The sequence below is a fragment of the Eretmochelys imbricata genome, chromosome 7, assembly GCF_965152235.1.
Source record: "Eretmochelys imbricata isolate rEreImb1 chromosome 7, rEreImb1.hap1, whole genome shotgun sequence".
NCBI lineage: Eukaryota > Metazoa > Chordata > Testudines > Cheloniidae > Eretmochelys > Eretmochelys imbricata.
Genome location: NC_135578.1, coordinates 105854360 through 105871238, shown reverse-complemented (window position 1 = coordinate 105871238; position 16879 = coordinate 105854360). Strand labels below are relative to the sequence as shown.

The window sequence follows — 16879 nt, the reverse complement described above, 5'->3', positions numbered from 1 at the left end:
TGTTCTGCAATCCCTGATCATTTTACTTGAATTATTAAAAAAAAAATCACCTTGCAACAAAAAGCTCTAACATTCTATAGCTAAACAGTAAGTATCTTATCATCTCTGTTTGATTGAAATTTCTTCCTCATGAGAATTTTTGTACAGTTGTTCAGTCAATATCTGTCCCTAATGTGAAGGAACTGCCCAAAGGCCTTACCTTTCAATTAAATGAACTGACTATGAAGCAGATTCTGCTTTGGTTACAACTTGCAATAAAGTTCATGAGTAAGATATTAGTGGCAAATATTAAGTGTTATATCTGATGAATAAAATGGAAAAGGCATTGGAGATGTCTGAACATTTGCCCTGGATTCTTCCAGAGTAGTCTGTATATCCTTCATTCCTTTGCAGCTCTCAAGCATAGCAAAGTTGCCAAGCATAATGAATTCTTCACTATATCTTGTTGTGTGCAATGTACTATTTTTCTGACTGAATTATGTAAGGAGCAAGGTGATCTATATGATTTGCTTAATACTCCTAGCTCTGCTATAACTTGCAGTAAAGGCATTGTGCAAGTCCCTTAGTCTTTCTGGGACTCAGTTTCCCCATCTATAAAATGGGGATAACAACATATTATAAGAATACATATCTGTACGGTGTTGAGGATGAATTAGTTATCATTTGTACAGGGCTTTGAATATACAATGTGCAACATTGTTCATATTATTTTTTTAATTGTATTCCATTGTAAATAAACTGTAGTGTGTATTAGTATCACATTTCATGTACATGCTAAGTCATAATCATGTCACTTGTTGCCTTTCACAATATGAATGAAAATTTAATTCTCCTTGTCTGCTAATATGAACATGTCGTTCAATCATACACAGTCCCACTTTACCCATTCTTCCAGCGTTACTCATGGATGGTCTTAAACCGAGGAAAAACTGGAATATCCAGAGCTAAGATGGAAAGTCCTTGATTCTGTAACTAGCCTTCTTGTAGCCTCATATTGTTTCTCAGAGAGGAGCAAATTCTAAGCCCAGATCCCAGGCTGCAAAGCTGAGGTTAACAGGTGTTTCATGGAACCATTGCATGGCTGCTCCACGAAGGTTACAGCAGCCCCTAATGAAGCTATGTATATGTGTAAATGGAGGATTTCTATAGCAGTGGATCCTCCAGTCTCTCCATGACTCTCCACTGGCCCAACCATGCCCCATCCCTACACCCTGCCTGCATAACCGCACGTCCACCTCCCTGAACATAGGAACACACCAGTTCAAGAGGCCCTCTGCAGATAATGAGGCAGGAGCAGCATTTCATAGAATCATAGAATCATAGAATATCAGGGTTGGAAGGGACCTCAGGAGGTCATCCAGTCCAACCCCCTGCTCAAAAGCAGGACCAATCCCCAATTAAATCATCCCAGCCAGGGCTTTGTCAAGCCTGACCTTAAAAACTTCTAAGGAAGGAGATTCCACCACCTCCCTAGGCAACGCATTCCAGTGTTTCACCACCCTCCGAGTGAAAAAGTTTTTCCTAATATCCAACCTAAACCTCCCCCACTGCAACTTGAGACCATTACTCCTTGTCCTGTCCTCTTCCACCACTGAGAATAGTCTAGAACCATCCTCTCTGGAACCACCTCTCAGGTAGTTGAAAGCAGCTATCAAATCCCCCCTCATTCTTCTCTTCTGCAAACTAAACAATCCCAGTTCCCTCAGCCTCTCCTCATAAGTCATGTGTTCCAGACCCCTAATCATTTTTGTTGCCCTTCGCTGGACTCTCTCCAATTTATCCACATCCTTCTTGTAGTGTGGGGCCCAAAACTGGACACAGTACTCCAGATGAGGCCTCACCAATGTCGAATAGAGAGGGACGATCACGTCCCTCGATCTGCTCGCTATGCCCCTACTTATACATCCCAAAATGCCATTGGCCTTCTTGGCAACAAGGGCACACTGCTGACTCATATCCAGCTTCTCGTCCACTGTCACCCCTAGGTCCTTTTCCGCAGAAAAAGGCCCAGCATATGAAATATACATCCTTGTTCAGAGATCCCTGGGAAAGGATCCAATCTGTTGTGATAAGCAGGCATGAGGTGATGAATTAAAGATAGTTTATTTGCCAGTTTAGCTTTAACTTTCCTGGCAGGTGTGGGTTTAAGGCAAATTGGTGATGTTATTTTAATTGAGTTTATTGTTGGAGAATTTCCAAGGTGTTTTTCATAATGCTCAGCTAGAACATACAATTTTTTTAAAAGTCTTCCATATATATGTAAAAAATGTATAACAATGAACACTTATCTAAGTACACTGTTAGCAGAGAGGGACAAACTTAGAGGTTTTGAATTTAGTTTTGGAGGAATGGGCAATCTTACAGGCTCAGTCATGGGCTTCCTAGGTGACCTTGACAATGTGTCTCTCTGTGCCTCAGTTACTTCATCTGTAAAATGGGGATATGAATACCTATCTACGGGGGGGGGGGGAGATAAGAAGCTAAATTAATTAGAGCTAGATTGTACTCAGCCCTAAGTGGGTGTTTAATCGGGGAGGAGACATATAGAACTTCCCTGGCTATTTGTCCTGGTGGAGAACCCAGGCTTGGGTGAGTTCCTACTCTCAGAAGAGTATAAGGACACTGTGATCTTATTACCTCTGCAAAATACATTGGAGAGCCTTGGTCTATTGCTGCACCAGCCAAAAAAGCCAGTAATTATGGGAAGAGACAGAGGAAGGGAATGAACACTGCACCCTATGAAATGAATTCTTCCTGGGCTTCTTGAAATTCCAGGAAACATTGCACCTGCCTGAGGCACAGGGCTTACCATTGCTCCTGCTGGAGCAGCCTTCCTCTGCATAGAAGTACTGGGGCTTAAAAGCATGACAGAGCCCTTTATATTTGGAAGGCACAGTGAAATCATTGGATGGAAGCCGCTTTCTATATATGAAATATGGGCACAATTAGCTTATGTTGCAAAACCACAAGTTATTTTTTGGTTTTGGTAACCCCAGACCAGGCTTGTCCCTATTCAGAGTCCATTTACCCCAAAGTTCCAAGAAGGGGTAGGGTTATCTTAGTATCTTTCCATAAAGTGCAATATTTAGCTGATATCTATAACAGCGCTTGTGGAATTGCCAGGGTCTATGATATAAATCTAATGCGAGAGTCTTTTTAAGAAACTGATTTTTGACTCAATGGACCATAACAGCTTTTAAATCAATGATTATTTAGGAACTCCTAAAACTGCAGATAATTTAGCTGCTGTACACACATATATTATCTATTCTGTTCTCATTGAGTTGCACATAAATAATCTATATTTGTCTGGGTCTTGACTATACAAGTGGTGAAGTGTGGATTATACCAATTGTTTTTCCAGTCAGTTCAGCAAAATGTTTGGACACCACTCTCCTTTGGAAGGGGGTTAAAGGATACCGGAGAGGTTCTATATCTCTTGTTGACTTCAGGTTCTCTGCAGCTCCTAGAATGTGCTCAGCACAGGTCTGGTCCCAGTATGCCTAAGAAGTTAACTATTTGTGACAATGTAGAAATTTTCTTCTCCATATTATACCATAATGGATGTTAGCAAAATTTGTATTGCTTTTTCATCACTTATATATGTTATTCAGGAGGTTTTGGCTTGGTGTCATAAGCATCAGGCTCGGAATGCTGGGTCTCAAGAACCACAGGTTCCAAAATCAGCAGGGATGATTCAACTCTTCAACCTTCTGAAACAGCTGAATTGAGTTTCCATGAAGTTTACTTCATGTGGGTCATTTGGATGAGACTTTGAGAGGTTAGGTCCTTTCTGTTTTACATGGATAGCAAAGATCCCATTACAGTTTTCATAAGACCAGGTTTTGCCCCAGCATCTTTAGCCAACATTTGCTCCTCCTGCAATACAGGTCTGTGAGTTTGCTTCTGATTGTGAAGGATGATGGATACATGTTTAATGGGGCAAAGTGAAGGAAACAACTTTCTAAGTTGTTGATTGGGTAGAGTGCTTGATATAAATTGACTGTAGATTTCATGGGGTTTTAATATCTGGGTTGATGGTTGCTTATTTTATAAACTTTTACTACTACACAGTATAGTACTGTAAATGTAGGAAATAGACTAGTGTCATGCATTCATGGGGAGGGGATAGCTGTACAGGCTTGTAATAAGTTTGACATAATATTACCTCCTCATACCTGTGCAATATTATGCATAATACGCTCAGACCATATGACATGCCTACTAATCTCTTTTCCCTGGACTTAGTGTCACACTCCAAACCACAGAGCAGCTTCAGACAGACGGCATTTTACAATAATAAACCCACCTAGAAATGTTTTCTCCTTCCTTCAAAAATTACCCCATCCTGAAGGCCAGCACAGGTCAGGTTCAGCCCAGGTTCCATAAACAAAAGTGTCAGAAATTAAAAAGTCTGTTTTCTCACAGCCCCACAGGGCTAGAAATGAGAACTTTATCCTATTTTGAAGGAGAGCTATTAGCCTGCCAGTGGCTCGCTTCAGGTCCTGAAAAGGCCTGAGACATGAGACTTGTAAAGTCATTCCATTTGTAGGGATAGAAAGGTTATTTTAGATCATTTTGGGAGGTGTTTTATATTTGCTACTTTTAATTTTTCTCTCCTTCTGAACCCTTGACATTGTGACTCCTAGTGATGAGGGCACTTGGCTTTATTGATAAAGGAATACGAGAAAGTTAAACAACATAAGAATTTAAAACTCTTTAAAGCATTCTTAAAATAGCTTTCCCATGCCTTCTGTTACATAAGCACAGAACAAATCATAGTGGAGTGGGATGTCCAAAATAACTTACTCATGGATTCTACACTCGTGAGTAATGCATCCATCCCAAATTCATGCTGATGAACTCTTTTAACTATTCTATACCATCAAACATTCCAAATGAAATTAAAGTTGCTTTCCTTTTGTTTGTAATTGACATTTGATTCCAGTTGGATATTTCAAAGGAAACAATTGAAGAACTGACAAATACAGAAGATTTTGTATATAAATGAAATTTAAAATACCCCCTGTAATTATTTAACAATTTGCAATAAATGAATAAGAGCTACCATTTGTAATGTTTATATCATAAAACACCCTAGACTTTGGTGGTGGTTTAAAGCCTGCACTGATCCATCTTTGGTTTAAGGAAGGGGGTTTTGCTGCTCAGATAAAATAAGGAAAGAGGCAGCCTTAAAATGTATCTGACGGTGGAAGTATCCATTATAGATGACTGGTGAACGTTGAATTTAGTCTGCCCATGCTGGAGGAATAATTTACACAGTGTTCTCTGTGTTCCTGGTCCCTTTTCTTCTGTCTCTGCACAGACATGTTGCCACCCAAGTAGGCCCCAATTCAACAAAGTACTTAAAGCACTCCATTACTTTAAGCACCTGTTTAAAGTTAGCCACGTGCTTAAATACCTTGCTATATCAGACTGCTGGGCAGGTGCACTAGAATGTTAAATGCAGGTGTGGTCCAGCCTAATCCTACAACTCTTACTGCAAGGTGTTGTGCTTCTGCAGTAAGTGGTCTGGGGCAGGGCCCATGGTTAACAACTCTATTCCTCTGACAAACAGAACTTTCTACCGCAAAGGCAAAGCTTGTCTGTGGGGGAACTAACTCCCACAGGAGCTAAGAAGTCTCCAAGGATGAGAGAAAGAGCAAACTCTATGTTTGTCAGATCACTGAATTCACTTCTTGAAGATGCTCAGATACTGTGGTGGTGAAAGTGGTACAAGAACCTGAATAGACTAACCCAGAATATCTTGCAGCTGATAATTCTCCAAACATATAAAGTTGGTATGGCTTATAGTACTGCATCATAGAGCAAAGATGATATAACATGTAATCTCAAAATCACATGGTGCAAACATGTTCCATGGCTCTACAGAAATGTTTCTTTATAAATATAAAATTGTAAAAACAAACAAATGAAAGAACAAAAAAACCCACAAAAAAGAGAATGTATTTGTATAAGACAAACCATCAGATAAATCACTTTGCAGTATAACACAAGGCTAAACCTAAAAATAAGCAATTACTCTAAATCACATCAAGCAACTATTGCAAACATCACAGTTACACAAGTGATTCATGTGTAGATTAGCCAATTAATTTTGAATGGAAACACTAATGAAATGATTATTATGTATTTAAACCACAATGATAACAATCCAGTTCTAGAAACACAAATTAAATAAACAAAAATAGGTGAGGCATGGAGCTACCCTGATTTACACTGGCTGACGATGGGGTCCATTGTGCCCACATCCTGTTGTGATGGATGTAAAAATAAGAACTGTGTGTTCCCTTAGCCTGATAACAAAAGAGACCTGAAATGGGAAAAGAATAAAAAGGATGGAGATGTACTTTTTTTTTTTTTTTTTTGCTTCTTTATGGTATATAAAAGAGGACTGCAAGATCAAGGTTTCTTTCGACAACAACAGAGGAGTCTGTCCCCCTGTTTTTTACATTAGTAATTCAGGTCTCATCTACCCTGGAAGACTTCATGGACAACTGGAGAACTAGTAAAATTATGTCACAGATACCAAGGGAGTAAAGACTGAATAAGAAGGGGTGTCCTTTTAGTACAGCCTGTTAAAACGCTCTTTTGGATGGGGAGTTTTAAAACTTGTTTAACTCAAACACTGAGGAAGAGGGAGCCTTTGTTACGGATTTAGCACCTCTGCCCTTTCAACTGAGAGCGGAGAGAGCACCCAATCCACATTTTTAGTTATCTGAGAGACACCGCCAGCAACACAGGGGAGATCAGACTTGATTTCTAAAGTGAAAAACACGCAGAAGGGGGGGAACAGCCCACTTTCCAGGCTTCCTTTCCAAAGAAACAAAAAGGAGGGGGGGGCATAAGCCTGTATAGTCGTCCGCCCTCCCCTTTTGCAGGCTGCCTTTAAGTGAAAAAGATGCCTATGTGCACAGAAGATGCTCATAAACTACTAATGCCAATTGCTGGCATCCCCTTCCCCTCTCCCTCCGCAGATATGCCTCTCAGCTTAGTTATTTCTGTGTCTATCTTGGGACTGTTTCTGAATGCAGTCATTTATTTGCAGGACTTTGTAACTATAGTAAAACTACAGGGTCCAAACTATATAATATATAGGTGACGAAGAAATGTAATATACATTTTCACTGGGGACTTCATTAGTTCCAGTCTAATGAATGAGGAAGCCATTCAGATACTATCGTGATGGGCAACGGTGCAACCCCCTAAATTGGATATTTAAATTTGTCTCTAGTTCTATCCCTATCATGATTGTTACAAGCATATAACTCAGTAATACCAGAGCAGCATTTATTGCAACATGCTGTCTGAGCAATTCCCATTCTGTTCTATCACTCATCATGGTCTGAAAAAAGTTACATAAATTGAAGAATATCTGTTCGAGATTGTAGCTGTCGCAGATGAAAAGATTACATTGCTGGATCAGTGTAATCCATTCGTGCTTTTATAGACCCCAAATTTTCCGGGGAGTGACATAAATCCTCAGGATGTCCCTGGCTACAAGAGTTTGCTTAAAAAACTCACATTGCTGGACAGCTCCTTATTGTCAAAGGAAGGTAATACCTGTTTGTTCTATGTACTTTCAATGAGAGCTAGATTCAGAATGAGCCAGATTAATTTTTAAAATGAAAGGACCCAGGGAAAGGAATTTTACATTTTGGAGTCACTGAATCGTTTAAAGAAAGATCTTCCTCTTCCCCCATCCCATTCTTGAATCTACAGCTGAAAATTTGATTTTCCTCTTCTTATATGCCAGACCAGATGTTCATTATAGGTGCTCGCATTTATTTCAGATTTTCAGAATGGTACTTGGTTTAAGTGGGTGGGATACTTTGTATTTATTTTTTCCTTCAGAATGTTAATCCACATTGTGGATTCAGTTGTGAATTGAGAACCATATCAGATTACCAGTCTAAAACCCACATGGGTAATTCTTTCCGCGGCAGCTTGGGCAACATCGATACTATTCTGTGCTTAATAAATCTTTCAAGTATAATGGAAAATGCAGGGCCCAGAATCTGGTCCCAATGGTTGGGTGGCTCAGGCCATAAGCAGACATGTGCCCTACCTCTTGATGAAGTCAAGTGGCAAGCCTCTCCCACGGCATTGTTCAGCGGCCTGACACACCCCCAAACCCAGCACCTGCTTTATCTCTATTTGGTCATCTATTTTCATGCACCCATCACCATGGCATCTAGGCGCTCTGAGTATGGTTCACTGTCGGGGCTGCTTGGCAGCCTACAAGCTAGCCAGTTGCTGTGTTCTGATACCCATGCTGGGAAAAGACAGACAAAGAAAAACCCGGTTCATGCTGCCTGCCGGTGAGAGCAGAGACAGCCTGGCCTTTAAGTGCTGTAGACAGTCGGCCCCTATTTCCTACATAAGATTGGCATATCCCGTATGATAAACAACACTGATAGAGAATTTGATTTAGTTCTTTTTAAAATTAAGTATTTGTTTCCCCTTATTAATCTTGATCCACATTCTGATTGTACAGTATGTTTTTGTCTACACTGTATTTCCCATTCACAGTTTATGCCTACACTTTGCATATCTGTATATCCCTCTACATATCCTCCCTTCAACCTGCCTGCTCTATATGCATGCAGTTCTCCCTACATATTCTTCCCTTCAACCTCCCACTTCTGCGTGCATGGATATTCCCTGTGTCGTCCTTTTTAATCTGCTTTCACACAATGCTGGCATATACTGCGAAAGAACCAGGACGAGTTCCCCCCTGCAATGCAACCTGTATTTTCTGTCTCTCCCTTCTCACTCCCTGCTCTCACTTAGGAGAAGTCACTGATGATCAGGTATTGTTAAGGCTTTTCAAAGAACTCGTGCGAAAATGAATGCACTCCTTGCCGCAAACCCGTTACCTCTTCAGATGAAAGGCCTGTTTTAGCTCAGGGCACACATCCTATTCCTGATTCTCATTCCGCTGTGCCGTTGCAGGCTTGGCACTCCGGCCGTGAGGCCTATTCTGACAGTATGAAATAATGTTTACAAGACGACTCCCGTTAGGCCAGAAATTGCAATGCCTCTGAACGCAGCTCGCCCCGTTCAGCCAGCCATATTTTATAAAGAGGGGCCAATTCCATGCGACTGAAGGCGGGACTGTAACTGTCTTGATCTCTGCGCTTTCTTCCTTCTGATCGAATTCACGACGTTAAAAGCAATGTCCTCCTCCCAGGGTAGGGCTCTTCTAGCTGAGGTCTTTTTTAAACGCTCAGTTTAAATGAAAGAGTCGTGTGCTGATGCAATTCTCCTGTTCCCTGTACACAAAACTTGTGCTGGTTTTACAAATACAGAATTAAGATGGATCTTGGAGAAGGACATTTTCCCCCTTATAGCCTTGTAAAGTAGCTATGGATTTGCTTCAGTTCTGTTTCTCACACCGGAGTTGCCACCGAAATATGGGGAATGCCAACAGAGGGCGCGATGCGCTTTAGTTTTGTGCTAGAGATAGACGAAGCCGGACTGGGACAGTCATTCAAGGCTTTTGTTTAAAAAAAAAAATTTAAAAAGTGTTTTCCACTTGAGCCGAAGTGCTTGAAATATCATTTAAAGCGAGAGAATTCGGTCCGGAGTGACGGGGGGGACGCTGAGGTAATTTGTACAGACAACTTGCAGCTTTTCTCTTTCTTCTGACCTGTTCTCCCAGAAGGAGATTAGATTAGATACCAACGTTAAAGTTTGACAATCAGGACGACATCATAGAATGAAAGTGAAGGAGTTGCACCCTTTGGAAATAGGGGACCACACAGTATATGCTGCAAAGACCCTGAGAAATAAACTGGTTAATCTGAAGGGGAAGTGCATATAAAGATAGAGGTGTCCTGACATGTAGTTTTAATGTCTACATTTCTTAGATTTACTACATCAAATATCCTTGTGAGGGCAAAATACCAGGCAGTAATTGCCTGCCCCAGACTCTGAGTCTGTAAGGATAAAGTCTTCTTCACTAAAAGCATCAAAGGTCCAACTTTTTCTGGTGGACTAGAGCTCCGGACTAGCGCTGAATGCATCCAACCGGTGCAGTCAATGATGTATTTTATTCTGAAAAACGTCACTATACACAGATCATGATTTTGTTCTTTTATTGCTGGACAGAAGATTACAGAATGACGTGACGTCAGTATTTTGAAATCGAATGGACACGTGGGGCAAACTTTGTTGGAGTTTCTCAGAATACGCATAGCATCATTGATTCCAAGGTCCAGAAGCTTTCTAATTGCTTTCTAATTGCAGGAAAGATTATTGCAATATCATTTATTTGAATATTGTCTATGAATGTTCATAAAACCTACATATCCGTAGAATATCGAGACAGATATTCCTGTAGAGGAAACTATGTTTAAATGTATAACATTTAAATATAGTTTCCTCTTCAGGACACAAGATAGAATGTAACTGAGATTCATGAAAATCCGCAGAAAACTATGCTCAGAAGATGCCTGAACACAACATAAAATTGGGTTCTTCTAAATGGTGTTATTTTAACAGAAGTTTTTTATAGGAAATCAAGCCAGCAAATTTTGTAAACTTAAAAATCCCACTCCAAATTAACCATTCATATAAAAAACCTACAATGCAGTTCATCTGGTCTTCATTTTTAAAAAGTGCCAGTTGTAAATGCCAAGTCAAACACAAAGGTAGCAAAGGGGAAAAAGAAAAGAACTCGTAAGAGTGTCCAGCAAAGGAGTAAACGCTGTGGGGTTTACTTCGGATTCTACCAGATCAGCTTCCGTATCTATTTGTTGCCATTTCCACTTGAACTATTTAAATAGATGACAAATAATGTTCGACCCTGCAGGTTAGAAGCTACTGCACAATTTGTGCAAAATTTGAAGTGAAGCGTCAACAAAAAACTGCTGGTTTTGGCGTATAAACACAAGAAGCGATCTTCCAGAAAAGTACGGGCCGTGTGAACATTGCTGGTCTTCCTCCCATTGTAAAAAATTAATTGCGAACAATAGCCTAGTTCTTAAGAAACATTGACAATAGGTTTGTTACAGCACTACCTGTCCCAAACTTTGTTGTGTTCTACTTTAGAACATACGTGTGGCTAGGAAATATTCATAAGGGGAAAAGTGTAGCGTCTGCTATTAAACTGATATCATCTGTAAATAGGACCCTTAAAGTATATAATCCAGATCATACTTTAATATTTGTTAAAAGTGTTTTAAAACCAAACTACACGTTACAAATTACCAGTATTACGAGAACCACAGACTTTTCAGCTTCCCTCATTGTTAGCCCTATATGTAACATGTTGCCGTGCTCAGTATCTATCTATCTATCTATCTATCTGAAATAATATAACATACGTAATATAATAAGTGCCATAGCTCTATAATAAACTTGTATCCAATACTTTTTCTGAAAGGAGGATTTTTGTTAATCTAAACACAACGTTATGATCTATTGATAAAGGTCAATTTGTCAGTGTATTTTGGGTGAGTCGAGGACACCGTTTTAAAATTCGCCTATACAAAGTTGGGTGGAAATGCACAATAGTCCCCATTCCTCGTAACGGTGAATCACCTTCTTGTGACACTTTTGGGACAGGGATCTGTAGAAGCTCGGCTCGTGGGTGTATGTTGGAGTCGCGGGTCAGCGATCTATTTGGGAGTGATACATTTATGGGACAACCAGCCCGCCTAGATTGTTGTTTGCATTCATGTTTAATCTTCCTTCTGCCTTGGTTCTTCTGACGATCTCTATCAGGGAATGACCACGGACCTCCCCGAGCGATCCGTGCCCCTCTTCCCCGTCGGAGAGGCTTTGGGGTGGTTCTCGGAGGAGAGACAATGCATAGCTGAGCCTCTCCCTCTCCTCCCCCAACCACCCCAAATCCTACCCGCACTAGCGGCGTTCTCCAAAGATCTCCAAGCCCGGGGGGACCTGTGCAGCTGGGGAGGAGAAGATGCGGGAGAGGGAAGAGAAAGGAGGAAGTGTGAGGGGGTGGTTTGTAGCATGAGCGGTGAGCTCTGTGTCATTTGCCTCCTGCGCGTCTCGTGGTGCTTTAGCAAAGCCAATATCCTTTTGTGCTAATAGCCCTGTCCTCATTTGCTGCCTAATTGGACTATATAAAGCCAATAACAGGCGAGCTCTTATAGCCCGAAGCCAAAGCACCAAGTCTACAGGGGGGCGGGGGGAGGCTGCCACCGCTGCTGCTGCTCCCGCTGCTGCACGGGGCTGGGGCTGCGCGGAGCCCTCTCCCTTGGCTGCTGCCTACTCCCGCTTGCCATTGTGCGTGCCCAATCGCCGTATACGCCCTGCATTTAACTTGGATGACATTTTGATTTCATCATTAGCATCCGGCGCCAGATTGACGCAGCAGCAGCCGCCGCCGCCGCCGCAGCAGCCGGGCTCCGGTCCTCCTCCCCGCAGCAGCCCTCGGTCCCGGGCTCTGTGGGTCTGAGTGTCCCGCGGCTGAGCAGCCCCCTTCCCGCCCCCCGCCCCAGCCTCCCGCCCCATGCGCGGAGGCGCTGCCTCCTGTCCTCGCCCAGCCGCCCGCCCCACCCCCGCCCGGATTGGGCGCCCAGCGCCTGGGCGGCTGCCGCTGCCGCTCGAGTGTGGTTAGCGGGTGGTTTATGGTCTGAGCCGCCGCTGCCCTGCCAGGGACCGGGAGGAGGATGCCTGAGACGGGACAGGAGACCCCCAGCAGCCAGCCGCCGCCGCCCAAGGAGTCGCCTTTTTCCATCAAGAGCCTGCTCAACGGGGACCACCACAAGGCGCCTCCCAAGCAGCCCCGAGCGCTCTTCGCTCCGGCCGCCAAGGGGGCTCTGGATGGAGCCGGCTTTTCCCTCTCCCAGGTGGGCGACCTCACCTTCCCCCGCTTTGAGATCCCGGCTCAGAGGTTTGCCCTGCAAGCGCACTACCTAGAGCGGTCCCCAGCCTCCTGGTGGTACCCGTACACCTTGACCGCCGCGGGAGGCCACCTGCCCAGGCCTGAAGGTACTGAATGAATCTGTCTGTCTGTCTGTCTGTCTGTCTCTCCCTCCTACTCCGCTCGCGCGGCTCCGAGATGCCCAGCTGGGTGTTCCATCTCCCGGGGCAGGAGCGAGGGCTCGCTCTCCCCACGCGGCTACCCCTGAAAACAGGATGGTTTGGTAACTGCTTTCCCGGCATCGTTCAGTGGCCCCCAGCAGGCTCCTTTCTGGGGGGAGGTGAAGGTGCCAGTGAGGCCCCGTGGTGAGACAAGCGTCTCTTCCTTGCCCTTTGTGGCTTAAGTTTGCAGGGAGGCATCAGGCTGGTGTTCCTAGGGCCTTGGTGCCTTTGAGGATGGTGACAAAGGTGCGGTGTGTTTTTGGTTTTCTTTAGCTGCAGAGAAATCTCTCCTGCGAGACTCCTCCCCGGCCTCGGGCACGGACAGAGACTCCCCGGAGCCCCTGCTCAAGGCTGACCCGGACCACAAGGAGCTTGACTCGAAAAGCCCCGAGGAGATCATTCTGGAGGAGAGTGACTCGGAGGAGGTGAAGAAGGAGGAGAACGGGGAGGACTGGAAAGCCAGGGAAGACAGCCCGGAGAAGAAGCCCTGCCGAAAGAAGAAGACCCGCACTGTCTTCTCCCGGAGCCAGGTGTTCCAGCTGGAGTCCACCTTTGACATGAAGAGGTACCTGAGCAGCTCGGAGCGGGCCGGGTTGGCAGCATCTCTGCACCTGACAGAGACCCAAGTCAAGATCTGGTTTCAGAACAGAAGAAACAAGTGGAAAAGGCAGCTGGCCGCAGAGCTGGAGGCTGCCAATCTCAGCCACGCTGCAGCCCAGAGAATAGTGCGGGTGCCTATCCTCTACCATGAGAACTCCACCGCCGAGAACGGCACCTCGGCTGCCAACGTGCCCGTCAGCCAGCCCCTCTTAACATTCCCTCACCCCGTCTACTACTCCCACCCGGTAGTCACATCAGTACCACTCCTGCGACCCGTCTGAGAACTGACCCCATTCAGCTTTCTGGTGCCGCAGTGGGGAGGGGGTGGCTTTAAAAAATCACCAAACCTCTAGGTCAGGAGAGAGGCCCGAGGAAACGGAGCAGCTGTAAATGATCAGTAATTTTTGTAAGTACTCAAATGATTTGTGCACTTCATCAAGCGAATATTTGATGCTCTTTTTTTAATGGGTGGTTGTTAGGAAGTTGTGGGGGCGGGGGGTGGGGGAAAAGACCCTAAAAATAAAACCAGAGTTGAAGTGGAAACTTGTAGAGAACACTAGAATTGTTACATCTTTTGTAAACGTGAACAAAATATTGCGCTGATATTTGTGGCTTTAGTTTTATTTTTGTAAACAACAATAAATAAATGATCACGGTTTACTCCTCCATATTTGCCAAATGCTAACGGAAAACGGAATTTCTTTTCCTTTCATGCCTTCCCTTCTTTCTCAAACTTGTTAATACTCGTGGTTCTGTTACAACTCAAAGACTCCACCAACCGTGGCTTTTAATTTAACCAGACCTTTGTACAAATTTGCCTGGTCACTTTTCCATGTTTTGTATCATTAGGTTTCTGTGATGGGACTTTATAACTCGAAAGAAACACAACCAAAAAGGAAATGCTTAATTATAGACTCACTTTGGGTGATCCTTATTTATTACCATTTGTTTAGATTTAAAAATAATTGATTGTGGATTATTATTGTCCTTGGGGGTCTTTTTTCTTTCATTCAAATGGTATTGCAGCATTAAAAAATCTGTACCCTTTTGTTTTCTTTTGTAAAACAAATACAAACAAAAAACTATTGTACTTTTGAACTGTGCAATATTGTACGGCAATTCTTGAAGAACTGCTTTCATTTTAATGGTGAGAAAAGGGTTTTTTTCATTGTATAATTGCGTTCCTTTATGTAGTTAAAAAGAAGAAAGGAAAGTGAAAAGAGAGGGATAGGAGGGGGAATAAACACTAGTCCTGATGAAATAAATAAAAGAGGTTCAGTGTGCTGAGCGCTTTAAGTGAAGGACAATCAATCTTTGAAAAAATGTTAACTTATTTGCTATTATGTACAGTTTTCTTGTAGAGTCCATGGGGTGTGTGGATTTTAATAGACTGAAATCGAGTGCTGTGTGGACACCTCCATTCTCTCTGTCTTTCCTGCTGTCTGCTCACCTGTTGTAGGACAATTGTTTACTATCATCCCAAGGTGGTTTTTTGTTTGTTTGTTTGTTTTTGTTGACTCTCTAGTTCTGCCAGGAATCGGTTCTCTTTTTAAAACAACCAATACTGTTATAACTGAATGTTGTGGTGGAAAAATAAATAAAACCCGTTCCTTATCATTTTAAGTGTGGCTTTGGAAAATGAGACAGAACAGGTGTCTTTCCAACCTTCCCCATTTCCTCCTATTGTTAGACACACACACACACACTCCCTCCCACTGGCTCTCATTCCAGGAACTGGTGAGACAGAGGGCGCATTGTTCCACTAAATGAACAACCACTTTGCCTACTCCCCTGTTGTTATCACTGGGAGGGGGTTTCGAATTTAGCTTTTATACAAATACTGTCAGGCTCCGGGCTGCCTGCACTATGAGCGGTCTGCCGCTGTTTATTGGCCTTGCAGGCCTATGGTAGATGGCAGGGTACCTCCCGGAGTCATAAAGCTTCCCAGAAAACAGAAGTGTGCCAGCTGCACCCGCTCCCTCTTAACTTCAGCCCGGCAAGGTATATTTCTGGCACAGATGATGTATGTGACTGCTGGAACTGGAGGGGTCTGAGAACCCCATTCGAATCAAAGGCAGCTTGCCCAGCGACACTTCCAGGGCCGGTTCCCTGTGGTTGAACTAATAATCAGAGAGCGGGACAGAGGACATTTCTCTACCCAGGGCCAGCCCGGGAGGCTTTGGTGCTTTTGACAAACATCCTGGCTCGCGGGACTAGATGAAAACTTTCCCAGGTGGAGTCAAAGCAGAGCGTTGCCCAGGGGCCGATACTCTGTTCCCCGGAGCAGCGGCTGGGGGTGGGGAGGGGGGGCGCTCAGGTTTCACACAGGGAAGGGAATTGTGGCGGGGGCAGCCCTTGGATTCCTGCGCTGCGCGGCTGCGGGGGAGCCCCTTGGCCCATGCGGTGACCGCAACCCCGCAGCCACCGCAAAGTTCACCGCCTGGCTCCCACCTCCCTGGACACTGAGCCCCCCAAGGCGGCCAGGAGAGAAACTTGTGCATTATTCTTGGCTTCTCCGAAACACCGGAGGCCAGACGCGCGCGCACCCCGCCTGGCTCAGCAGCACCCTGCCCCCAGAATTGCTGCCTGGGGTGACTCCTGCAGCAGCCATGGTTGCAGCACCGGGGGACTTCCTCCCCCACCCCCCCGGGAGGTTATCAGCGAGGGGGTGCCAGCCTGTGGCAGGCAGCGGCGGCAGCCGCAGCCCGGGTGCTCGGTCGGGCAGCTTTCCTCTGCAAGCCGTGCTGATCCGCTCAAACTTCCGGCTTCAGCCTGCTGCACATCCCAACTTCAGCACCGCTGGGCTGGGGCTGCTCGGGGCCTTCGCCCGTTTGCCTTGGGGCGGCCCTACGCTCGCTCTGGAGCAGAACTTCTCAGCCGAGTCCCTAGCGAGCAAAGCGAGCAGCTGCGAAAGCAAGAGCACCCCCTTCCCCTGGGCCGAGTGCTGGGGACCAGCCCTCCCTGGCGCTGGGGGACTGCCTCTCTGCAATCCTCTGCTGTCAGCAAGTTCTGCTCGCATGCAGCCGTCTATTCCTGCTTCCCTTGGAGAAGGTCACGTTTGAAGTTCACGCCTGAGAAGCGGCCCCGAATGTCTCTCTTGAGGATTTTGCTTCATCTCATGCGCTGGGTTGGCACCGCGTGCATCGTTATTATTATTATTAGTTCAGATTGGAGAGATAGGATCGGTTCCCGTTTATAGAAA

At 44.6% G+C, this 16879-nt stretch overlaps 1 protein-coding gene across 1 annotated transcript; it reads left to right on the top strand.

The window, feature by feature from the left end:
- The first annotated feature begins 12662 nt into the window (after positions 1-12662).
- HMX3 (H6 family homeobox 3) lies at positions 12663-13958 on the top strand. Its single transcript, XM_077822332.1, has 2 exons — positions 12663-12984; positions 13351-13958. The coding sequence occupies exons 1-2, from the start codon at positions 12663-12665 to the stop codon at positions 13956-13958; spliced, it is 930 nt and encodes a 309-aa protein (XP_077678458.1).
- The last annotated feature ends 2921 nt before the right edge of the window (positions 13959-16879 follow it).